Raw genomic sequence first — 26,952 nt, 5'->3', positions numbered from 1 at the left:
GAGGCAATGGCTTGGCTTGAGAGGGTCTTGTCTTCTCCACAATTTAGTAAACTACAGGTTGGTCTTCGTTTTGCTGAGATTGGATTTCATATGGGCTTAGTTTTGTGTACTTGCTATTTGTGTTAAGTTGGGTGTTGATTGAGATGGACCCTTCATATTTTTGGAAAGTTCATTTGGTTACATGGAGAAATAATAGGTATGACTCCTATTTCAAACGACATATTTAAATGATGAGTATTTTGGGAGTTATTATATTTTTAGTGGCCAAATTATTATTAATTTATTAAATGACTTGTTATAAAGTTATAATATAACTTTAAAATTTCACTTAAGTTGAAAGTTGAGTTATCATTGGAAAGAGTCATTTATATATTAGTTAAGCCAAGTCAAGTGAAAGAATCTAATGGAAGCTTCTAATTAGTGTTGTGGTGAAGCTTCTTGAGTGAAGTTACAGTTTGGCAACACAAAGGGCATATGGAGGTTATAAATACAAGTCAATTTGTTGAGAAAAGCACGCTTGGATATTTCATTTTCTTTTGTTGCCTTAGAGGGTTTTTCTGAATTTTGATATTTTGTGGCCTTTGCTGAAGTATAAGGGTTGAGTCTAAGAAGTTCTTGACAATTGCGCTAAAGTATACAATTGGCCAACATCTCCTACTGTATTTGGTGTAGCTAAGGAGAATAATCTTGATTATTATATACTTATTGAAGCATTTGGCTAAGGGTTTGGAGTTTTAGAATTGAGCATTGATCCTACAACTAAGGTATTGTGGATCAATTTCTTAAGGTTTGCATCTTCCATTTCTGTCATTACTGTTGCTTGGAAGGAAGTGTGTGAAATTCTGAGATGTAATTTGATTCAATGCTGATGTAAATTGAACTGAGAGGTAAATATGAAGTAGTTCAGTTTTTTTAGTTACATGGCATAGTAAATCGAATGCAAATCTATCTTTGCCATTGAATTGAGCTTGGTCATCATCAGTGTTATTAAAAATGGCCTCCTCTTGGTGAATGTGATTTAGTCAAACTTGGAGTTCTTTTCAGTAGTATTGGCATCGTATGCTAAATGTTTTGACATAATGTCAAAAGTCAAAAATATTAGTATTTGTTAGAGCTATAGCAAAGTAGGGTTATTACACCATGCAATTCATCCAAAAATTATGGGAATAGGGTATTTGTTTTTTATTGGTTTCATATTCAATGCACAGTAGTCCACACACATGTGCATCATTTCGTCCTTCTTAACCAATACTACTGATGATGCTAAAGGGCTGGAGCTAGAATGGATCCATCCTTTCTCCAACAACTCCTGAATTGTCTTCTCAATCTCATCTTTGAATTTTTTTGGATGGCAGTATGGAGTGGTGATGACCGTCTTCGCTCTTGTTTCTAGTTCGATGGTATGCTCAAAACCTCGATGGGGAGGTATACTTGACGGAATGTTGGAAAAAACTCACTCATACTTATCCAAAATGGTTTGAAGTTTATTATCTAGGTAGTACGCCTATTGACCCTTGATTGGCTCTGTAGACACGAAGCACTATGCGGCCCACACAATGTCATCATGTCGAAAAATAGCTTTCATTTTTTGTGTGGATACTTCCTTCGGACCTTCATTCGGCATCCCTCTCAGGACCATGTAATAATCTATACTAGATTATTATGTGTCAGCGCTGATTATATTCGAAGTAACCCATATTTCAGACCATAGGAATTTGAACAAACAATTGGTGAATAATCTAATTTATTTATTCTGAGCAATATCCCTCAAACTGGACAGTTCAAAACACTAGACAAAACAGTTGGTGAACTCACAATTTACTGGTAACCTTTTTAGACTGACTAAATACTTGATTCTGGAAACATACCTGTAATAATCTTAACTAGACTTCAGAGTTAGCACACATTATCCTTTAATCATGATTCTATAGACAAGCATTATGTCAAATAGTTTGTAGACCACATGGTTATTGTATAAGGAGTTAAGTAATTATATATATGTCAATGTACTTCAGAACTGTCGTATTTTTTAGACATGTAGAAATAAAACAAATAGTTTTTAAACAACATACACATAGGTCTGCAACCTAACATTCAGTTCAAACTTCAGTAGTCCCTCATTATTGGAAATAGCGTGCTTCAACTAACTGGCATTTTAATACAACAGCCCAGAATGGCTTACAAACCACTTTAAGTTCGCAAGTCAAAACCTTTACCAAAAGATCAAATGCGATTCTTAAGAAAATCGCGAGAGGAATAGAAAATGCGGAACCTGCTGAGGAAATGAAGCAACTTGTTATATTGGCAGATTGTATACGTCTCCCAGTCAGCCACTGTGCAACATGTGATTGAAGTCTTTTGGTCTACAACTCTCAGATGTCTATTCGTTGCCTGGACGTCGCTGTCGGTTAAGCATTTCAACCTTAGTTCAGGTTCCCTGTGTATTATCGGCCTGCCCAAGTTCACGTGATCAGTACCAAGTCTACGGAAACAAGAATCTCTTTCTCCTAAATGAATGTCTTGCGGCTATCTAGATGGTGTATTTATACTACCCTTCTCACGTGATTCAAACTCCTTATAGCAAAGACCAAGAAACCCTATCTGAAAATGAAACTGATATGGAATCACCTGTAACATGAACTGTCCGTACTCCTTGCTTGTTTCAGTGAATCCACTCTCAAAGAAAACTAGAGCTGTGGCTACGTCCAACCTCTAATGTATTTCCCAAGGGGTTTTGTCCCTAAGATTTCCAGTCACATCAAAGCAACCATTAGGATTTATAAAATAACATATGTTCGTTGTTTTAATCCCAATGTAGCTCCACGCTTATATAACCTCGATATGAGGGAAGGCACAAACAACTAGGCAATGTTGAATTAAAAGCCATATTACATGGTTCTTACTCCTCTGCTGTAGATGGATTCCTCAACTCTTCTTGTCATCCAACTCCAACTCTGCGAGTTAACGTCTTGAAGTTGTAATTATCGAAGATTCAAAACATCATTCCAGCCCTTAGCTTTGAAAGTGTACTGTGAGAACCAAGTTTGTGTCCAGTCTCACCTTTTTCCTTAAGGGATTTCATCCTTAGGAAATATCCAGTCACATTTAAGCAACCATTAGGATTTATAAAATAACATATACTCGTTGTTTTAATCCCTATGTAGCTCCACGCTTATATAATCTCGATATGAGGGAAGACACAAACAACTAGGCAGTGTCAAATTAAAAGCCAATTTTGTCATTTAGTCACTTAAGTGATTTTATAACTTTATAACATTAAAATATTTAAATAAATCACTTATGTCACTTAAACTTTAATATCTCTTGAAGTACTTCTCTGATTGCCATGCTGTCTGGAATAGGAATCTCTCCTCATAATTCCCCATGTGACCAAATACACTTTCTAAAAATAGAAAGGGTCTATCTTGATTACCCTTGACTTACTATACATAGTATGGCAAATGGAGTCCAAATGACATCGAACGAAGGCCAAATCCATAAATCACTGAATGTTGGAGATGAACCGATCCTCAAAAGACCCTCTAACCATCCTCATTAACCTATGAGGATCCAATATTAGGCTAATCCCTGAAATACTGATGTTGGCAACCAATGGGGACATTACAAACCACCTTTTTTCCATCGACAACAAAAGTGAAATCCATCCACTTGAAACTTTGTGTGTACTCATCCAAAGATTCCATCCATTGTATGCCTAAAATGACTTCCATATCTGCCAGGTCTACTACAAGGAAATCTTCTGTTATTGTGTGGTTACCCATGGTGATGCTTAATTGGGGAACAAGGTGTGTGCATGTTAACATTGACCCTCTTGCAACTTTGACTTGGAACCCTGTGTGAGCTTCTGTGGGCAATCCCCTCCGCTTCATGAGTGATGATTTTATGAAATTCAAGGTAGCTCCAATGTCTAGCATTACAATCACCCTTTGACCTTGGAGAGTTCCATGTACCTTAAAAATTGTATATCTTGGGCTACTAGCAAGGGCGATGGTTCCTATGCGTTTCACCAATGCTACTACTCTCTCTGTATGGTTGAGACCAAAGTAACAATAATCGGAATTAGATTGGAATAAGCAAGGTCGAATCGAATCGTGAATCGGCCATGAATCGGCTACGAATCGAAAAATTTAAAAATCCCTTGAAATTTAGTGAGTTATTTATTTCATAAACCATTTATTGCTGATTCGATTCACTGATTCACAAAAAATCATTTGGCTTGAATCAAATTGCCGAATCACATGAATCACGTGAATCATCGTGATTCTTGGAACTATGGTTGAGACCGATGTCTTCAGGGACCTCCTATTGGTGTTCATCTTCGGTAGAAGAGTCCTCTTGCTCGTCATCCAGCATGACGTCAATGTAGTGTACCTTACCCTTTCCAAGGCATCTGTGTCCTGGCTCCCATGGTTCTTTGCAACTAAAACATAACTTCTTCCTTCGTAGATCCTGCTTGGTGCCTTCATCCATCAGAGGCTTCCTTGGCGGAGGTTGACTTTCTTTTGGTGCTAATGGAGGCTTGGAGTAAAAGTTTCTTCAGACGGAAGAAGATGATGAAAGTGTCATGCTTCGAGCCTTTTTGATTGCTTCCAAGAGGGTGGTTGGATTCAGCCCTTTAATGGTTCCATTAATATGTCCATGAACAATACTACCCGACGTCATTTCGAAATATCAGTAACCACTACAAAAAGTTTCTAGAATTTAGTGATGTATTAATCCACCAATCCTTTATGCCTCAACTATGCCAACTTCTTGAATTTGAGTTCCGGATCTTAGTTATTGAACCTCTCTATTAATCTTTCAGTAAATTTGTCATACGTGCTGATCTGGTCATGACTAAGTGTGATTCTACCATGTTGCCACCATTTGTATGCTATTCCTTCTAAATGGAGAGTGGTAAATTTAATTGCTTCTTCTTCTAGCATCGGATTGAGCTGAAAATAAGTGTCTACTTTCATTACCTAGGCTTGTGCACTCATAGATCCCAATCCATCAAATGATGATAGGTTTACTTTACTCAACTTCCTTTCGAGATCATCATTAAAATATCCTCTATTTCCAGTGCCAGAATAATGCATTCTTAATTTCATGTAATCTTAATATGGAATGTCTCCTTCCAAATTGGCATTCCTCTAGTCTTCTTTCAGTTGTTCTTGTATTTCCGTGAAAGTTCGTTCCCTTTCCATTTGTGACACCTCTATCTATGGAGAGAAAGTTGGCATGGAAGGTCGAGAGCGTGCTGGATGAGGATTTGCCTTACCTCACACTGAGTTTGCGCTATGATCGTTTTGTTCCCCAAATATCTTATTGTTTGCTAGTCTCCTAAGATTTTTTTTCCATAAGTTGCTAAGTGTCATTGATCCGTGCCTAATTCTTCGAAAGATCCCTTAGTAGTGTCATGAGTTCCGCAGGAGTGGGTTCTTGATCTACCATTCTATCAACTGAGTGGGATCTCTTCTTTTCTAGCTATAAACTTTCATTCACTGTCCACAGGCGGGCAAGATCAGTAGCTTTGATACCATTGTAATGTTCCCATTCATGAGGGATGAATTGCAAAGACCATATGTTATGAGTGAGGGGCTATACGGTATGTATAGGAGGCCGTATAGTCAGATGTTGGAATGCCCGTACGGTGGACATAGAAACTGTATGGTAGGATGGGATTTGTCATTGTATGATGATGAGGAGATGCAATACAGTGGGTATGGAGGCAGCCGTACGGTGTATGTGGGGAAAGGTAAGGGCCTTACAGTATGCAAGGAGGGGAAGGAATGGAATGACTACTTGGGTTGGTCATATGGTAGTGCTGAAGAGCGCATAGAGGGGTGAAGGGAGTAAGGGAACGAAGGGTGACGAAAGATGGCAGTTCCAACAGGCTTTGATCAATCACATGATCTTAATTCCATTACAGAACACACACTAGTGCACCTGAACTATGGAAAATTGAATATATACTCCAAAAGGCAATGATATTTAGCAAACAAGATTAATGGTTTAATTTTCCAAAATTGTGTCAAGCAGTACACAGATAGAATAGGGTGAGGGTTGAATCCCACCAAAACCTGAGAAAGCCAAGTAGGGAAGATCTTTCACTTCCGAAATAATGAACAATACTGAACTCCAACAGGAATTCGTAGTACAAAAAAAAATCCAAATTGCATACCAACTACTACCTACATGCCGTACTAAAATACCCTTCGGAGGAACTTTCCGAGAGTTTACAAAGATAGCTGACGGCCACACCTACGGAAACAATTAAATAAAAATGGGTCCGAGATATACTAAATCAATCGGCCCATAAACAATGGTTTGATTAATTATATATTTTACGATGGGAACATTACATTGTTTATAGGGAGCTTTTCTTTCTAATCTGAAGTTGGTTTCATTGTACACAGTATAGTGTTCTATTTTATGTTGCACAAAAAGTTTCAACTTAAAATGGTAACATGTCATATGCTTTACTTTCTATATATATAAAACTATTTATTGCTATTTTATTAAAAAGTGTAAAGCTATCTAATTTGAAGGGGTTGTCTGATTCCTTAATTGGGTTCATATTAAGCCAGTTTTTTCACCATCATACTTTAGTTATAAATGTCGTATAATTTCTATATTCTTTTAGATAGAATTTCTACCTTCCTTTTACATGGCTAACATTATCCTTTTCTTTGTAGGCTTGAAGCAATGTATGAGAAATGGATATGCATATCTTGATGGCATTGAGTGTATTCTCCATCAACTTAAATCAAATGGTTATGAAATTCATGCTTTTACAAACTACCCATGTTGGTAAGCTGAGTTTGAATCTTGATGCATTTTCTGAGGGTATCGTGTCTCTCTCACCTAGATCAGATGAGATTTAGATCTGACTATTTTTGCTTCTCATTTGAAAGTATTCTAAATTCTCGGAACCAAGTTTAAAAAATTTCTAACTCAATTAATATGCTAGAATCTAGATATTACTCTATAATGTATTGCTTTCAATGCCTCATAGCAGATATGTGATCAGGACAAGTGAAAAGCTGACGTTAGTTAAATTTTTATCATTCGATATTATAAATATTTCCATGTTTCTTCTGAAAAATTGTCAAGTTTAATTCAGGCAAGTATGAACTGCTTGAGCCTTTTTTAAAGAAGTTTTACGAACCTTCTGTAGGTTGCTTTGGAAGTGTTACTGTTAATTCATTTTTGTTGTGATTATATTCATTCATAATTTCATGCAGAGTATTACAATTCTGGCTTCTTTATGCATAATGTGATACAAATGGATAATACCCGTATTTTGAAGGTACATGATGATTGAGGAAAAACTGAAACTCTCAACATATTTATCTTGGACATTTTCTTCATGTGATACTGGTATGCTCCTTTGAAGTATTTTACAAGGATTTCATTATGGATTTTCTTGGTAGACATGAATATCTGTCATTTGGGGCAAGCATATATTTTCTAAACAGGATATAGTGGAATTAATGAAGTCATTGAATTCTTGATACCCCATTCATTCTTATCACAAGGACAATATAAGAATCCATGCTGAGTGATCCTCAAATACTAGTCATCTCAACATCTTTTTTTATGGCTTAGTTATTCAACCAATTCTTTTGCCCTTTTTTTTACTGGATACCATCTAATACATTCACTTACATTTAAATGGCATTGAGTGGTTTTTAATCATATCCTTTTGGACGAGTGCACAGAAATGAAAGCTAAACTACTTAAGACCATATTTTGTAATCCTTTTTTATTTGTCTTTATTCTGTGAAAGAAACATGATATTCAGCTATACTTTGTTAACAACTCATTTTAGAATCTAGTAGGTATTCTTGGATCACTAAATTTGAATTTTGCTCAACATTGTCTTGCTCATCTAATATGGATATCAATGATTAACACTGAATGCATTTTAGGTTGTGATTTCAAATTTCATTTTCAGTTTTGCATTTGATATCTCAATTAAGTACTCTTGCCTAAGATTTCATCAACTAATGCTTCATAAACAACATGAATTACACTCAAACGTCCAGTTTCTAATTAGTGAGTTTAGTATAACATGAACATTGCAATGTCTTGTAAATAATTTCAACTAAGTTGCCATTTCAAATTTAATTTTCAGTTCTTCATGTGACATCTCAATTATGGTTTTGCTGTTCATTAGTACTCTTCCCTAAGATTTCATCAACTAATGGTTCAAAAACAACATGAATTAAACACAAACTTTCAGTTTCTAATTAATGACTTTAGTATAATATAAACAACGCAATGTCTTGTAAATAATTTCCACTAAGCCTTGATCATATAGACAATTTTAATTAAGCCTTGAGAAGTCAATGGGGTGTTAGCAATTCCATTTGAGCCTTCATTCAAGGACTGGCTTGTAAGATGTCTAGTTCGAACATCCAATCACTCAAGAGAAACTGTCTTAAGGAAATCAATAGAGCCTTTATAATGCTATCACGCATGATTAAACTTTCTGAAGCATTAAGCAAGCAGTGGCTCACTACTACTTTAAATGAGCCATTTCAACAATTTTAATAGAATCTATGAACCCGAGAGTATACTATAGATGACCATGGTTGACAATAATGATAACATTGTCAACTCTCAAAAGAGGTAGGGAAAACATACATGCAATACTCAATTGTCTATTGTCCTCAATCACCTTAAATCAATTATTGACCTTCACTTTCATACAAACAGCTAGATGATCTACCATATAGTTTTTTCCGTTGCCATCTTGGTTAGCCATTATTTTTGAGCCTTGGCTTTAGTTGCTTGGGTACTTGAGTCACTCAAAAAATTAGTGTTCTTGCTTCTTGGAAATCAATTTCTTTTTCTTGAGGTCCAAGTGTTTCTAGGGGAGTTTAATTTTGCTTCTTCTACGTTAGAATAGTTTATAGGTCTTGATATATGCGGTCCAATATATTCTAAAGTCTCTTGTCTGAAAATACAACTTGCAACATCAAGTTTCACCTTAATGACTTGCCTATGAATGCTTCTCTAGGTTCAGATTTGATGTTTCTATGTTCCACCAAGTTTATGTGACACGGGAACATGTTTCAGGAATGGAATTTTCTCAAGCCATTTTTGGGGGTAGTATGGGATGATTAAAAGAATAGCTATATATCTCTATATATACACCAAAATCTCAAATATTCATGGATGACATTGATAAAGCGTTCATCATATTGACATCTAAAACACTTCTGGCTCAACCTCTAACCAATCTTGTTATTGCCTAGGTTTTTGATTGTTTTTGCAGTGTTCTAAATTTTTGTTTCTTTTTGAGAATAAATATATATTGGAATTTGCAAGTAATAAACAATACATGACATGAAGCCCAAATTACTTGCAATTAACCAACAGAATTTGTCTTATTTAATTTATAGGTAATTACAATGCATTCAATTGGTAAATATAAAGTCAGAATTAAACTTGCAGATATAATGGTGAAACCTGGATTGAATTGCTCCACCACAAGAATGGATTTCAGCCCTCTCCAAACACCATACAACAATCTGCAATGGCTGGCATCAAATCTAAAATGGAAGTGAAGCCCGAAACACAAGTGGCTTAGTCTAGAAACCTGACGTCAACCTACAACTGCTCATGTGATCCCTGAATGCTTGTACGGCTGTCTTGGAGATGCACCAAAATCAGTCCCAAAAGCTGTGTTCTCTTGCTGCTGACAGCCCTTGCATATTCTCTGCAATTATTCTGCATATCTTCACCAAACTTCAACCAATTTGCACAATCTGGAACCTCTGAATGAAGCCCAAAGTAATAATTCAACTGGTCTTTTACAATCTTACCAAAATCAGCCCCAAAAGCTGAGTTCCCTTGCTGCTGGAAGCCCCTGCAAATTCTCTGCAATTATTCTTCAAATTCTCACCAACCTTCAACCAATTTACACAATTTGGGCCTTTGAATGAAGCCCATAAGTAGTAATTCAATTGGTCTTTCACAATCTCAGATTTGCACAAAAACTGTAAAATTGACATCCTCCAATGCTAAAATTCATAGAACCCCTACGTTTCATGGTTCAATACCCAAAACTCTCAATAACAAAGGCAAATAATTGATAGCATAATCCAAATCAATTTCTTCTCATTTGCTTCTATATATTTTCCTCTTGATGCACAATGAACTTTATAATATAAAATTATATCCTTCTTGGTTTAGGCACCCACTTTTAATGATATATTTAATGCACATCAATGATGTCCTTGGTGTAATGTCCCCATTTTTGGCGAGCTCCTGCAGTGGATTGAGTCAGTTCATTATAGTGACCCTCGTGAGATGACAGGGTGATTTGGTGTCTTAGTTGTGGGCTTACTATTTTTAGTAAGTCAAATTTAGGCAGTTGCCATATTTGGCAGTGCAGATGATGGTGCTGGTAGTTGGTCATCACCTACATCAGACGGGGCTATTTATTGCATGGGTTCATATTTATTAATTATTTGTTAAAGTTTCATTATTATAATAGCACTTTATTATAATAATGTTATAAAATGATGTTGCGTTGGTGAAGCTTCTTAAGTGAAGTTGCATTTGGGAAACTTTGTGCCTATGGGAGTCATCTGTCTTTGTTGTCTTTGTGACATTTTCCGAGGTTATGATTTTAATGCCCTTGCTGAGGTGTAAGGGTCTGATTTCTGAGTGATGTACTTTATCTACTGCCGAGGTATAACAGGTTCATATCAGAGTTTGATAGCATTGAATTGATGAGTCTTCTTTGTGTTGTTTATTGTTGCTAGGAAGACTAAGGTGGTTGTGAGTGGCTTTGCAATTCATTTTGCAAGTGGAAGACATTGTTATTTGGAAGTTATGATTGCATTACCTTCAGCAAATTGAGTTCGATCTGCATTTTTGAGGGTTATTGTAAGGGTGTATTATATATGGCTGTTGCTTGGTAGACCAATTTGGTGGTGAATTTAATTGTTTCCAAAGGGCATGCGGATTTTGCAATTCAGTAGACATATACAACAGTTTGGCGGCAAGAACATTGCTAGCAAATTGGGGTCGAATGCACTCTTGGTAGGCGACATTCTCACTGTGAAATGAAGCACCTAAGGTTTGCAATTGTTGGCAATGGTTTGCTGGGTGATTTCCTCATTGATTAGAAGACCTACAAATTACTTATTGAAGTCTGTGATTTTCTAGTTAGGTTGTCATTAGTCCTTTGAGGCTTGCATCTGGACTAAGGAAGCCTTGCGACTATTACAAGCTAAGGTTTTTGTTGCACCAAAGATTGACTTGTTAATGCTCGATACAACCACTAGACTTATAGAACACAGGAGGTGGTTAAGCCATGTCACGAATCTCAAAGGGGAATGTTGGTTGTTAGTCCAACAATCCCCCCCTCAGCATTACTCGAGGAGATCCGAACCTGTGACCAAGCTCAGATACCACTTGTTACAAGCTAAGGTTGCCGTTGCACCAAAAGATTGACTTGTTAATGCTTGATACAACCACTAGATTTATAGAACATAGTAGGCAGTTAAGCCATGTCATGAATTTCGAAGGGGAACGTTGGTCGTTAGTCCAATAGCGACCTCATTCTAAATCCCTATGACTGTAAATTAGGGCTTGCATTAATGATTACATGCCTTGCGATTTATATTTGGAACTGTAATTGAATTAGCAAAGGCTGTAAATAATCCCCAGGGTGTGTGGTTGCATTAACAAGTATTTGTGACCTCAATTGAAACATGCAATCACAATGGAGGGCCAACAACTCAATATTCAGTGCCCTGCATATGAACTTTAATCTTAGAAATCAGGATTTTGTTGGCTGCATTCAAGCTGGGAAGATTGCAAGTAAACTATCCTTCACATTGGAGTTGTAAATACCAACAAATAATTGCAATAATTGTACTGGAAGCCAATTAATGGGTTCCTTGCATTTAGAACATATCCATTTTAGCTGTGGTTATTATCTGCTGCAACATCTATACATTTTCCATGTTCTTGCAATTTAATTGATATTGTTAGTCATATTAGATTGTAATATGAAAATATTGTTTACCGTACAAGGTAAGTGGATACTTATCGCATGTAGTATAGCAAGATATAACACATAATCGATACTTTATTCATATATGCAATATGCACTCAATGCTTACAATATGATTATGCTCATTACAATGATTCTAGTGATTCCCAAAGTCCCTTACGGACAATGTACATATACTTTCCCGAAGGGGTGACTCAACTGTCACGCGCCCTTTCGGATACACTTCTACCCATCGGCTACAATATAGAATTTACCGACAACATCATCCCCCCCAAAAAAAGTAAAGTCATCTTCAGACGACAATACAACAAAACTCAAAATAAACAACCAATTACATCAATGTATAGATACTAAGCAAAGGGATGTGTCCCTGACATAGTGGCCGTCCGCACCCTCAGTTCGTTCAGCTCCGCCCATAGCTTGTACACTTGCTTCTTTCGAGCTTTCAATTCGGCATAGCCTCCATCTGAAGCTCCATAGCTGACTGCACGATCCCACTAATCTCTCCTAGTTCTTTCTCCTTCTCATCTGTTACTCGCTCCTCTACTGCTATCTGTTCCTTCTCCGATGCCAATTTTTGTAACTGACTCTATTTGGCTAACAAGGCTGCCCTCTCGGATTCCCAAGCTGCCTTCTCTGCGGCTAGCATGGCAACTGACTCCTCCTGAGCCCTCTCCGTTGCTACCTGATCTGCCTGGCTCCTTCGAAGAGTGTAATATGCCTCCTTGTATATCTCCACTATCTCCTGAGTCAAAACCTCTACTCGGCTCTCCATACCAAAATCTCTTGTTGTGGCCCAATCCTGTCCCATCTCTGTAGTTTCCACCCTTGGCCATCCCCGTTCCTCAAAACAGACTATAAAAGCAGCCGGGCATCCTAATTTCATGAAGGATACTACTCTCTCCAACTCCTTTACTATTAAGTCCAACGCTTGAATCTCTGTAGAGGCCACTACCTGGCGAGCTCGAGTCACTAGAGCTGTTATATCAATGAAGAATGCCTCTCTCATCATTGTCTCTGGCACTGCTAGATGCTCCTGTTGCACAACCATAGCCCTTTATATTGCTTCCGCCATCCGCTCGACAACGTTATGCAGTAGTCCCTCATCCTATGTCAGCTCCACCTGTTCCTGTAAAGGGTCTTCCTCCAAAATTGCTTATCACGTAGGTGTCTATAGGTACGCCACTCGAGGTGTTGGGGTACGATGGAACCGCGTACTCATGTACGTGCTCAACTTTTGGGTCCTGCTCTCTCTGTCTCGCTTAGGTGATGCTAACAATGTCGTATCCACCATAACCACTGTATTTGAACCCACTACGTCCAATTGGATATCTAGCGCCCTCAAACCCTCACCTGTCGGTATCTCCATTACTCCTACCTCAGTGTCCATCTCTGCATCAGGTAGAAGTACCTCAGCCCTTGGTAAAGTCTCACGAGCAGGATCCATCGTTACCTCCGGAACGGCTATCTCCGTTGGTGTCAGATGTACCTTTGCTAATGCATCAAGAATAGCTCGTGTCTCTGCTTGTGCTTCTGCGGTAGGCTGAATCGCAGCTGAAACTAGAAGTATAGTGGTGAGTATTCCCGCTTGTCACGCGTGTGACCCGGGTTCATTCCCCGGCAACGGCACCAAATATTTACTATATAGGGTAAACAGATACTTATCGCATGTAGTATAGCAAGATATAACACAGAATAGATTCTTTATTCATATACGCAATATGTACTCAACGCTTACAATATGATTATGCTCATTACAATGATTCTAGTTATTCTCAAAGTTCCTTCCAGACAGTGTACATAGACTTTCCCGAAGGGGTGACTCAACTGTCATGCGCCCTTTGGGATACAATTCTACCCGTTGGCTACAATATAGAATTTATCGACGACAAATATCAATTGCAATTAAATTTCCATGATGATATTGAGCATAGTTGGATTGTGTTTGTGAAATTGAATTGAAGGAAGGTTGTAACTTAAATCAGTCACAAGTTTTTGTATAGTGCATTTTAGCACTACCTTTGACTTGGCGTGCTGTCTGAAAGTCTTAAGGAGAAATATCAATATTTAATAATATTAAGAGAAGAGCCCAATTAAGTTCAACTAGTGGAATCAAAATTCTTGCTTTTAAGTGTTTGATAAAATGATAAATAGATACTCAGCATAGAAATTGGTGTCTGTTCGAGCAATAGCTAGTTGGGTTTATTGCAGTGGAAAATAGGCATGCATCTCACTATTGTCATTTTGATACAACTCATCATCTTGTAGTGTCATCTTGGATTCTTCCTCGAAGTTAATATCATGTGTATAAGAAACATATGGTTCATCACAACTCTCAAAAATATAATCATAGGCCTCAATTTCCTTGTTCCTTTGATTTGCATGCAAAGGTAAAAGTGTTGCTATGTCATAGCAATGGCAAGATCCCTCATCATACAAAGACTCCAACATGCTATAAATTTGAGTACAACTAGCCTCATCAACATGTTTGTTAAGGCTAACCTCCAAATCACTAATGTAGAAACTTGTATGTTCCTCTTCATTACGATTCCCACAAACATGATTGGGTGTACTAGTGTTATCAAATGTCAAGCAAATTTGTTCCTGCCTCATAGGGGTTCCACGAGCTCGAAGGCTGTAGACAAGATCATCAACTTAAACAAGCTTTTGCGATATCTATGTTTCCTCCTCCAAAAAGCTAACAAGGTTGACTACAACCTCTTGCAAACTTCAACATCTACATCCAAAATTGAAGATATAATAGTATGCATGCAAGTCTTTACACTTATTGAATGGTAGCTCCTAATTTTGAACAAGAAGCATTCTAATAGTTGCAGAATTAAATCATTGCATTCAAGGTCAATCATAATATAAAATAATCTCATCTTTGCCATGATATCCAAAATCTGAAGCCTCTTGTCCAAAGCAAGGTCTTTTTCATCATGTAATTCCTCCAAGTTCTTCACTATTAGTTGCAAAAATTTCTTCAGCACCATATCATTGTAAGCTATTGTAGGAGATGTTATTCACATAATCTCATTAAAACAAGAGGCAACAACAAGCCTCACATCTTTATGTGGATGTTCCATAAACTTGGGTTGGACCAAAGTAACCATTGAAGGTTGTATAGCCCAATTCGTGAGCCTACAATCTGCCTGTTCTACATTGGTCAATTATGTTTCTATCTCTTCCAATCTGGAGAGAACATCATTTGAGGATTCTATTTGTTCTAGTTGCAATCCAAAATGTACAACCAACCAAAATCTTTTTCTTTTTGTAAGTCTCTTAGCTAAGGACCATTGAAAGTATTATTTAATTCATCTAAAAAGACACTATTCTTCAGATCTTCCATTGATTTGTTTCTTGTTCTTCCACAAATGGTTGCACCAATATTAACCCCTTTTCGTTGGAAATTCTAATTGCAATAAATTACACTCACTCCCGTTCCAATATTTCACGTGCTTCTAAATTATTCTAATAACCCTTTTGTTTGATACTTCTTGTTTCAATTTCAACCCAAATGTTATACTGGCCCGCTAGCAGTTGCAATTATTTAATGATATTATGACCTCTAGCTTAATATGTTATGAGTCTGATTGTTTGACAAAAGGTCTATGCTCTAATGTAGTTTGAGTACCTGGGTTTGAGTTTTGCTATCTCGTGTGTTTAGTAAATTGATTCTTGTGCGTAATTTGCTTAGGCAAGTGATGTTACTAGACTACTACTTATTTCAACTTTTTGTCACCACTGTAAAGAGCTATCCCATTTGCTCAAGATTTTATCTTTGAAGAAATAACTCAGATTTATTTTTTCAATCATGCTTAAAGGAAAGACACCGCTCCAACTTTAAACCAATGAAATTAGCACATTCATCATTGAAGATCAACTATAGTTTTTATCAGATGATAATGATAGAGTACAATCTCCAAATTAATTCAAGATAACGTCGAATTAAACCATACCCAAATATCACTGTTTCTGGCAATACCCAAAGATAACTATGCAATCACCCATGAGCACACTTCACAATTTTTGCCACCACAAAATGGCTGCAAGAATTATACCCGGCTTAGCTCCCATGGACATCCAAATTTAATTCATTCAGTTTATTTAATGCCTTGTCTGACAGTTTCTAAGTTTGTTCCTTAGTAACGTCAATTCCAATCATCTATTCGTTGTAATGCTTAAGGAATTATGTTCTAAAGACATGTCTACAAATATTTGTAATGCCCGTAATCTTCAATTCAAGGATTATTTTGGCATAGGCAATGTGAATGCATGACCTCTAGGTGGCTCCTGACAAAGCTCTACTAGAGAACAATTCCTCAGCCTTTCTGTAATAACCCCAACCTGTTATAACTTCAACAAATACTAAATTCTGTACTAATTCAGGTGTTTGACATTTCGTCAAACACTTTGCAAGGAAGCTTCGATACCACTGTAATAACCCGTGCAATTCTAATGTTTATTTCCTAGTTGCTAACTTGAGAATTTCATCAAACACTTTGCACACAATGGATATATATATAGATGCCATACTTTAATTGATATGCTTGCAAAACTCCAAACAACGAACAACAAATGTTTTTGTATTTTTTGTAGACACAGTGCATTGACAATAAATGAGAAAATATGCATCTATATCAATAAGACATTAGGGAAACAAATTCCGATGTAAAAACTCTCATATAAATCAAATTTCAAATGATTTCTAAATCGTTACACATGCCCTAAGATATTCAAATTTATCCTCCATGCAATGCAAAATGAAATGGATAGTAACTTGGAAACTGCTCAAGAGAACCTAGATTTTTATTGTTGTGAGTTCGTATAGCAGCAATGATACTGTAGCGAATTACTGTAGTAGATCACTATAGCAATGACACTGTAGCAGTGATACTGTAGCAATGTTACTGTAGCAATATCCGACTTATTCCTTCAATCTTTACTCCACAAATCTGGCCCTAGGCCACAAATTTGGTACAATGAAAAGACTGATTTGTCTTCTCCAACAACTGCAGCCTCTTAAAGGATCTTTCACCAATATGCTTGAATAGAACACTTGTATGATGTCCTCCCAATACCAAATTCACTGGGTATTTCACCAACTCAAATGGAGGCACACAAAAGAACTTCGTTCTCTAATGGAAAATGTTGAAACCCTTGGTTCCACACAACTCATCAAATGTAAATGACAATAATCGGATTATAAGAAAAGAGCCTCTCATGCCCCTTTTATTCTTTTCTTGTGGGAGCTCACTTACTTTTCTCCCCAATGTGGGATAAAAGATATTCTTATATTTTCACTTTATTATAATATTATAATATGAAATTATAATATTTTCACTTTATTATAATATTATAATATGAAATTATGCCCCATCATAAAATGTCAATCCCCAATAAAACCCTCTAACCCCCATATTAGCTTACGAGGATCACAATAATAAGCTAATCCTTGAAATTCTGACGTTGGCAAACATAATAACATTACAATCCTCCCTCCCCAAGATTGCTTGCCCTCAAGCAATCCAACAACACAATGAACTCCAACCTCCACCTGTATCCCAAATGAAGTAGTATGTGACCCCCTTGTCAACATTGAAACAATTGCATACCACTAACATCATCAGGACCAACAACATAACCTACAATATAGCACACAAAACCTGTGCTAATGATGTAGGAGTTAGAATATCACCAGAAGAAAACTCCACAAGAAATATCTTCATCTTGGTCCCCACCCATATAATATATATTGGACTAGAATTTTGATCAAAAATTCCTTGAAGAGACGTAGCTACAGGAGAACCATATGCACTCATGACAACTGTATCAACAATAGGTGTAGCCATGTCAAAATCTATGGACACGGGAACATTACCAACTGCCACAACACAAAACTGAATCTTTACAGATGGTGAAAATTGAGCCCAACCCCACTTAGGTGAGTGATCAACATTAACCTCAAATAGCGGATTGTCATAAGACAATGTTGCATCCATGTCGAACATAGGACTTATCCATGAACTGAACATCAACACTTTGTTGATTGATAGTGTAACATGACTCTGTCACTATATCACCCACCTCATCAACAATAACAAGTGTACTATCATCAAAGCACACATCTAGAACTGCATGTATAGTGCTAAACTCCTCATTGGATGGCTTAACCGACATAGAAGTGGCTGCTGATATGATAGTATCCTTGCATGCTCCTACTCCCACTATTGCTGCATCACCATCAAATACATGATCTGGAGAACTCATGCCAACAACTACATCATCTGACTTAACCTTACATGAATTCTCATCACATTCCACCTCAATTGTGCCCAACTCATGTAGTGTCTCATGAGAAATGTCTTGCAAATCTGAAGCCACAACTATATCATCACATTTCGCTCTTTGAAAAAGTGATATCATGCTTTGCTCAAATCTCAGACTCAAAATTAGTTAGGTCATCCATTTGTGATTATGATTCATCTCATTCACTAGCACATCCAACTGTTTCACAATACCCTGTATCTCAAAATCTCCATCCCTTGGTGGAGATGGTGGAGAAGAACACCCTCTATGGGAATAATGAATACCAAACCTTCTATCACCATCCATAACACTAAAAACCAAATCCTCTAGTTGTGGGTCAAAAGAAAAGGGATGAGCACTGCTCACAATGTAATGTCGATAAAAAGTCCCAATCTTTGTGAAAAGACTTTGATTCTATAGACTTAGAATTGTTAAGAAAAAAACGTTCTAAAGACTTTGATTCTATAGACATAGAATTATGTTCTAAAGACTTTGACTTTGATTCTATAGGCTTCAGAAAAAAATCCGCCTCAATGAAAAGTTAAGAAATAACTTCCAGCATTAAGATTGGTCTCTTGTTTAGGGTAATCCCATGACTATGGGTGAACCTTGTGGCCAAAAGATATATGTATGTTTCAGTACATGTTCTTTGTAGAAATTGATACATCTCAAGATAGCATTAACGAGAGTTTTTATGCATGATACAAATAAAATGTAGTAACAGTGTATCTAGGATGTTAGAAGATATGGGGCAAGAAACTTAAATGTTATGGGAATGTAACAATGTGAACCATTATTAATCATCTTTGCCTTAGTTAGAAGTTGACTTCTCGTTATTTGATAGGCTTGCTTGAAGTGATTTGATAATGTAATTAACTGTTCGCTATTGAAGACTCACTTGCTTCAAGTGAAAAAACAATATAATTTACTGTGCGCTATTGAAGATTTGCTTGCTAACTCAGTAATAGATTGAGCTGTTCATAATCATAGTGCAATGCTCCATTGTGTAGACTGATGAGAGGTGAAGAAATCATCTCTATCAACTACATGTTTCCCTGCGTACTTGATGTATTTCAGGTTGTTAGAGAAGTGGAATGCAAGAACCATGGTAGGCAATTTTGTATTATAGTTTTGTTATAATTGGTCTAACAGATTGATTGGAAGCATTCTAGTCTTGGATGGAATTCATAGAAGAATGTGTCTGGCCATTTGTAATGGTATTATATTTTAAAGGATAAATGCTGAATTGCATATCATATAGTCATCCTCTAATACAAGTTTCTTAGAGATTAGAAATCTAGATGACCGCAAAGGAATAGAAAAGAAACATGGATATATTTATTTGATATAGGACCACCACAGGAATATTTTTCCAAGGGAAATTTCTAGGTACTGTATATGCAGAAGAAAGGTCACAGTTGTTGTAACAGAGATGGAAACACACATTGATTTTTTTCTCTGTACTATTGTAAGTTAGGATGTTCGGACCTAGAAATGGGACATGGGATTATCAGGAAGTCCTTGCCCCTAATTATTAAATCCTTTCTTGTCCGTTAATAAAACTGTAAAGGAAATGCTTTGGCTGCTATTATTTTTCTATGATATAAGAATCAAAGTCTTTAGAACATAATTCTATTTATTTTTCTCACTAACAAATTTCAGCACCAATAGATAACTCATGCAAACCAAACCAGTAATATAAACCAGCAAATAAATTGATAAATGCTTATTAAAATACCTCCAATGTTATAGCATTATACATCAGCAATACAATAACTAGATATCAAAACCCAATCATAAACACATCAATAATAGTTAGATTGGAAACATATTAGAAGAACCTGTAAAACCCAGCATGAACTCTATCTAGAATCCACTGTAGTGATGAACTGGGGCTACGTCTAATTCACCAACAATTGCTGAAGGTTTGCATCCTCAGGTCTGAAATGGAAGATGTAAACTCTCCCAATTTTTCTCCAAGAGAAACTTGAGTTCTCCAAAAATAAGCAATAATCCAAGCATAAAGAAATGAGCTTCTATTCCTTTTAAAGACCCAACCTGTGACTCTTTAGCTTCTTTTTTCTTGTCCCTGTACCTCATGCCAACTCATCTCTTATTCACTCTCCTTTAATTACGATTGACTTAATAATCCTATATTAAGTCCTCAAAGGTCATATATTGGACTGGCTTGTTCATTTTTAATGTCACAGAAAAAGGGGACGTTACACATGACATTCATTTGAATGCCCTTGACCAAGATGTACTTGGATCGTATTATGACATTCACAATGAATGTCCACCCAAAAGCGCTTGGGTCATATAATGACATTTACAACGAATGCCCTCCACCAAGACATGGTTGGATCAAGATATTATTATTTATTCTTTTTTCATTACTTTTGATTACTGATTTCAAATATATAAATATATATTTAATTTCATATTATACATAAATAGAACTACTATCTATGATCATTCTCTCTTTAGACTAAGGAAACCCAAATGGATAATTATTGATTCACTATATATAAAATAATTTGAAGATCCCTACATACCTTCGGTGGGTGTATAAAACCAATGGTTTTAGTTTCGGTTGGGGTCCTATTGTGTGGTTTCCGCACCATCACTCCATTGCAAATGGAGACCCCATCTTTTTCTTTTAGCAAGTAGGATTAGCTGCCTTAATTGGTTTTGGTTGGCAACATTTTTTCAAGTCTCCAAGTTTAGGATGAGTTTGGGCATTTTGGCTCAACAAGAACCGGTTTTGGTCTCAAGCTTGTACAAGCATTTTAATGCTACATAGCGAAATTTTCATGGTCTAAGTCCAAGTGGAAAGTGAATTTGTTTGTATAAGGAGAGATGGGTTTCTATGTTGGAAAAGGGGATGAAGTTTGTGATAGAACCAAGTTTTGGTGGAAATTTCGGATCTTCCGAAATCTCCCCTTTTGTTGGAAATTTCAGATCTTCTGAAATCTCTCCATTGGTAGAAATTTCGGATCTTCTGAAATCTCCTCCTTCCTCATTTCTCCCAAAAAAATTCTAGACTCAGCCTTTATTCGGTGGCAACTCAAGAATTGCAATTTTAGAAAATAAGGGGAAGAAATTGATATGTTTTCTAAAGGATTTTACCTTTGGTGGAATTTTCGCAACTTTAGAATTTTCCACTCCAGTGGAAATTTCAGAAGTTCGAAATTTTCCACCAGTGAAAATTTTGCATCTTCCAAAATTTCCTCCACATCGAGTCTCCCACGTTTTGTCATCCTCTAAGACATTAGTAGATCGATTTATGGCATGAAGGCAACATTATGATCAAGAGTAGAGCAAGGAATCACCAAGGAACGTCCAAATGAGGAAATTTTAAGAACACCATGTTTGGTGGAAATGTGGCAACGTCGGAATTTTTCACTCCGGTACTGGGAGAAATCTTGCAACTTTGAAGTTTTCCCAACCATCTTTCTTTGTTAATCGCCAAAACCATCCTACCTCTCCTCAAGAAGAAAAGGGAAAAAATTTGAGGAGAGAGAAAATGACAAAAATTATAACTAAAAGATAAAAAAATAATGATAATAAATGGTTTTCAACTAAGATGAGATTAAAATTTGTGTCAACTTTGCAAAATGGTTGGTTTTAAATTAGGATGAATTTTGTTTATTATGGATGTGATTTTACTTTCAAAACTTTTCCACAAGCTTAATGCTTTTCTCCTTTGTTTGGCAAGGTGAATTCAAGAAAGGAAGATAGAGGGCAAAGTGATGATCAAGGCCCAAAGACTTCAAGTGGAAACTACTAGAAGACAGCTCAACCCCAAGGACTCAAGTGAGAAGGAAGGATTAATGGTCAAGCTATCAACCTACAAAATCAATGAGAATCAAGAGAGATCAAGTTCATGGGTTTACAAAGATGCAAATGGTTCAAGGCAATTACATGAGGAAATTCCAAAGGATGATGAGGTGGCAATTGTTTGCCTCCAATTAGAAAACTTCAGTTTCGAGCACAGTCAACCACAACATGCCAAGTGTCCTATTTTCTCATTGACTATCATAATCGTTGTAGTTTTCTTATTGGCCCATGAATGGGTGCCTTCATGTAATTTATTGCAATTTTGGCAACCCTAAATAGGGTTTGTGGGAAGAAATATCGACCCTTGATTTCAAATTAATCTTTTCCCTTCATTGTAATTGAACTACTATAAAAGGCCAAGGCCTTCTCATTTGTGAATCATTAGTTTAGGGGGTGAGAGTAGAGAGCGAGAGTAGAGTAGGCTAGCTAAGGGAGAGACTTGACGAAGTTTTTTCTATAATACTTGTCCAAGTAATTTATAATTCATTGTTGGTTCTTCATGGGAGTGTTGCATGGTTTCCTCAATCTTTCACTTGGCGTAGATTTCTTTTCATGTTGAAGTAGTTTAGTTGAATGGAGGTTATTGTGAATGTTTTCTTGTTTGACTTGAACAAATCTAGGTAACTAGCCTCTTGTCGATGGTAAGGGTGTCTTGAGTGGTAAGCAGATGAAAACACTTAACTTCAGTTAATGTTCGATCTTTGGTTTGTGTCAAGATGATAGGATTGGAGAGAGGATATTGATGTGAAAATCATTTGTGTATTCCTTAGAAGTTTGCACTAGGAGGGTGGAGCCACTGGTGAGATTACACCTAGTAGAGTCCAAGTCTTCCATGATTCCTTGCATTCACAATTAGAAGTAGATGTAGGAGTAGTAATAGAAGCTAAGTTCAACTTGAAGCGGAAAGATTGGAAGATTAAAATAATATTTTCATTGTACATTGCAAAGCCAAATCTTTAGACGTGCAAGAGTTGATATCTATTGAATGAATAGTGTACGTCCCTTTGTGATAACAGACAAATCACATTATTTCATTGAGCAAGTATCCACAATAGAAGGAGCCTTGAAGTCATTTCATGATCTTACTTTTCAAGCTTAGCATGAGAGATGACCTTATATCAAGAGAGGATTGAGTGTTTGGTGTTTCTCCTTGAAACATTAAGTATTTGATTTTGTATGTTGTAGTGGAACAAAACTCATATCAACAATTCCATGCTTCTCACTTTAGTCGTACTTCCTTAATGTGGGCACCTTAATACTTCTTTGGGATCCTCTTCTATTTCCTTGTTTGGTTATTGGCTTGGATCTGTGTTATCCTCGACACGTGATCTATCATATTTATTCAGCCATCACGTCAATGCTTGTAGAACTATTGTCATTGTGTATATTGTGTTTGACAACTTCACCTAGTTGTGTTCGCAGTGTTCCAAATTTGGTCGCTTTCTTATCTGATGTGTCTTCCACGCAAGTATCGCCGTCCTCCTTTCCTCGTCCTTTGCAAGTATTCAATAAACCTTGGTATGGATTCTCCCTACCCCATCTAACATAGTCTGTTTCATATTACGTGTCTCTCCCTTTCTCGCTTGATTTGACCATATATATATATATATATATGTCCATTTTATGGTCACGGGTCATGACTCGACCCACAACTCATTAACTATTTGATTACTAAGTATGTTATTATTTATAAGTATTATAATTATTATACCATTCAACTTCGAATATGGAAATTTATTAAAGGTAGTATATTAAATATGATTATTATTATTTTCCTATCATTACATATTGCTAATAAATCAATATGATATATTGAGTAATTTATAGATTCATATTGTGTCAATGTAAGTGGTCAACATTAAAATGATTAATGAGGTACAATGGTTTATTAAGAATGAATTGAATACATAAATTTGTATAAGATTTATATTTACATTAGTCATATGTCATTATGGGGTTATGACAAACTTGCTCAAAACCATAATATGTGGGTATAAGATCATCACCAACTGCCACCATAGAAGGTTACTCTGTATTTGTAGCTGGTGAAGACTATGCCAAACTCAACTCTATGTTAATCTCGTCCAATCATGATTGTGAATTTTGAAGGGCCAATTGGGCACTCTTCAATGAATCAATAGTCGCCTCCAACTCATGGGTAAGCTCATCTACCTCTTCCTCCTTTCCCTTCATTGCATTATAGAAAGTGCAATCCCACTCAAGAGGATAGTCTCTTTTAGCCAACAACTATAAATATTAATATCCGGCTATTCCAATGGCTTCTCAAAGTGCGTGGAACTCTACTAGGGAAATGCCACTATCACCGTGCTAACCTAACATAGGAGTAACCCAACCAGATGTAGCCAACATCTAATGAGAAACATCAAAGTGCTCTATAATTATGGTGGTCATGTTTTTTTTTAAAATTTTTTATTTTTATTTTTAAATTTAAGATAAGCTCTGCCTAGGGGGTAGTACCCATTATATTAAAACCAATAATTACAACCAGATTGAAATGAGCCTCCATATAGTCAGTGATAGAGATATCCAATTCCCCCACCTATTGAGGCCAGTCTAGCTATTACATCAACCGAAAAAATACCCTCATTTTCATTACAAGCACTCATAAATTTGCACAGATTATTCTCCTCTGCAACACACTTCTTGAAGATCTTCCAGGCTTTCTTCATGAATTTCTTCTCTTTTGCTTCAGAAGGATCAAAAAGTGTCTTTAATAAACGCCTGGCAGACTAGGGTCAGTGACATCTAAAGTCGCAGTCATTTGCAATTAGATCTTTTAGATCTGTTGGAATAGATTTGCCCTTATCCAAACTCATCAGGGAATTGTTGTCAATGCCTACATTTGCCAGTTTGTCAGCTACTCGATTACCTTCTCTAAAAACATGTTGAAACTTGTACTCTGTCAAACATAATAGTTGTGCTTTGATCTTGGGCATCCACTCAACCAGTTTCGAATTTTGCAACGAGCTGTTCGCAATTCCATTTATGATTACTTGTGAGTCGCCTTCTATTACAACTTTTAAACGGTTGTTCGACACACACCAATTTAATCCAGCCTCCAATGCTGCAATTTCCGCAAAGTTGTTAGATGCTATGCCCAAGCGTTTGGCGATGCCTTCCAAAACAACACCCTGTTCATTTCTAATTACAGCTCCGATCCCACTTGCCCCCGGGTTGCCGCGACTTGCTCCATTGAAGTTTTATTTCAACCAACCTGGCGGGGGAGGCATCCACTTCGTGCTTGTTCTCTCGGCCTTTTTAGCTTTCAAGCAATGCTCAGCCTTGATCTTGATATTCCATACCTTTTCCATATCTAAGTCCCACTTGACTAGATATTTGTATTTCAATCCAACTGTTCTATTGTTAATCACTTCTTTTATTGCAAACTGGACTTTACTCAAGAATTGATCAACCTGCATCGGTTTGTCCTTGAATAATCATCGGTTTCTTTCTTTCCAGATGTGCCACAACAATATCGATGGGCAAACAGCCAGAAAATACTCCATTTGGATTTTAATCCATTTATTGGCCATGAAAATAGAAAATCCCTAAATCTCTAATTCCTGACTCCCTGCCATTGCAATTTGTCTAATAGCCAATCCCAACAAGCCTTAGCAAAAGGGCACCATAATAGCAAATGGTCTACCGATTCCATTTCAGCTTTACACATAATACACTAGTACGGCCCACAAAAGCTGATGGCCTGCAGTCTCTCCCCTGTTAAAATACGTCCATGCAATGCTATCCACAAGAAGGCCCCTACTTTTGGCAGAGTCCACCTGCTCCAACAAAGCTTTGACGGCCAGTACGAACCAATCTGTCTGGCTCTAAGTAACTCATATCCAAGATTAACTTTATATGCTCCCGACTTAGCTGCACACCAGATCAGGGGATCCTCTTCACCGGTTGTCATTACCATTCTATTTAACAATAACTCCTACAAACAAGAATTACTGGGTGAGCCTGAATCTCCCAGGGATCTCCATCTAACAGACATGCAGGAGACATCTGTAACTATATAATCAGCCACTTTTCGGCCATATACAGCTTCCATATTATCAACCCAGTCCTTGTCCTGAATCAGATGATCCAAAGGGGCTTCCCCTTGCCACGAGTCCCTCCAAAAAAGAGCTTTCCTACCATTGCCAATCCGCCAAGTGAGATGCTATGTTAAGAGGAATCTGTAGTCCCAAAGAAAATTCCAAAATGCTGAACCAGCATTAGAATTTGCAACTGTCAAGATTCTTTCCGGCTCTCTAGAATCCAAGTATTTTGCACACATTACTTTACACCAAGGTTTTTCTGGGCATTGATACATTCTCCACACCAACTTCGTCCCTAGGGCAATATTTTGTTTGGTGATGCTTCGAAGACTGGCTCCTCCATCTGTCTTGGGTAAGCAAGCCGTATCCCACTTTATAAGATGAATCTTTTTCTCCTCCTTAGCTCCTTCCCATAAGAATTTTTTGAACAAACTTTCAAAAGCTGCTTCACATTTCTTAGTAATTTTATACACTGACGGATAATAAATGGGAATAGCAGATAAAACAGACTTAATCATGGTGATTCGTCCTACTTGAGACAACCGTCGATTTTTCCAGGAGGAAATTTTATTACGAATTTTGTCACCAATCCCTGTCCACATTCTATTGATCCTGCTTCATGCAAATAGTGGTACACCCAGGTAATGAATAGGAAAGGACCCCTCCTCAAAGCCCATAATCTTGATGATAGCCCCT

The 26,952-nt window shown here is 36.9% G+C and overlaps 1 protein-coding gene across 3 annotated transcripts in view; it reads left to right on the top strand.

Moving 5' to 3' along the window:
* Nucleotides 1-26,952, top strand: part of FHY1 (Haloacid dehalogenase-like hydrolase (HAD) superfamily protein) — a 190,296-nt gene that overhangs the window by 131,227 nt on the left and 32,117 nt on the right. For all 3 annotated transcript variants that reach the window (XM_089791784.1, XM_089791782.1, XM_089791785.1), the window contains exons 4-5: nucleotides 6,699-6,813; nucleotides 7,313-7,383. In XM_089791784.1, coding sequence (XP_089647910.1) covers nucleotides 6,699-6,813; nucleotides 7,313-7,383 — 186 coding nt within the window. The remainder of the gene's footprint in view (nucleotides 1-6,698; nucleotides 6,814-7,312; nucleotides 7,384-26,952) is intronic.

This window comes from Cupressus sempervirens, chromosome 7 (assembly GCF_028749045.1).
Source record: "Cupressus sempervirens isolate cs-2001-9-10 chromosome 7, ASM2874904v1, whole genome shotgun sequence".
Classification (NCBI taxonomy): domain Eukaryota; kingdom Viridiplantae; phylum Streptophyta; class Pinopsida; order Cupressales; family Cupressaceae; genus Cupressus; species Cupressus sempervirens.
This window is presented reverse-complemented; position numbering and strand designations above follow the sequence as displayed.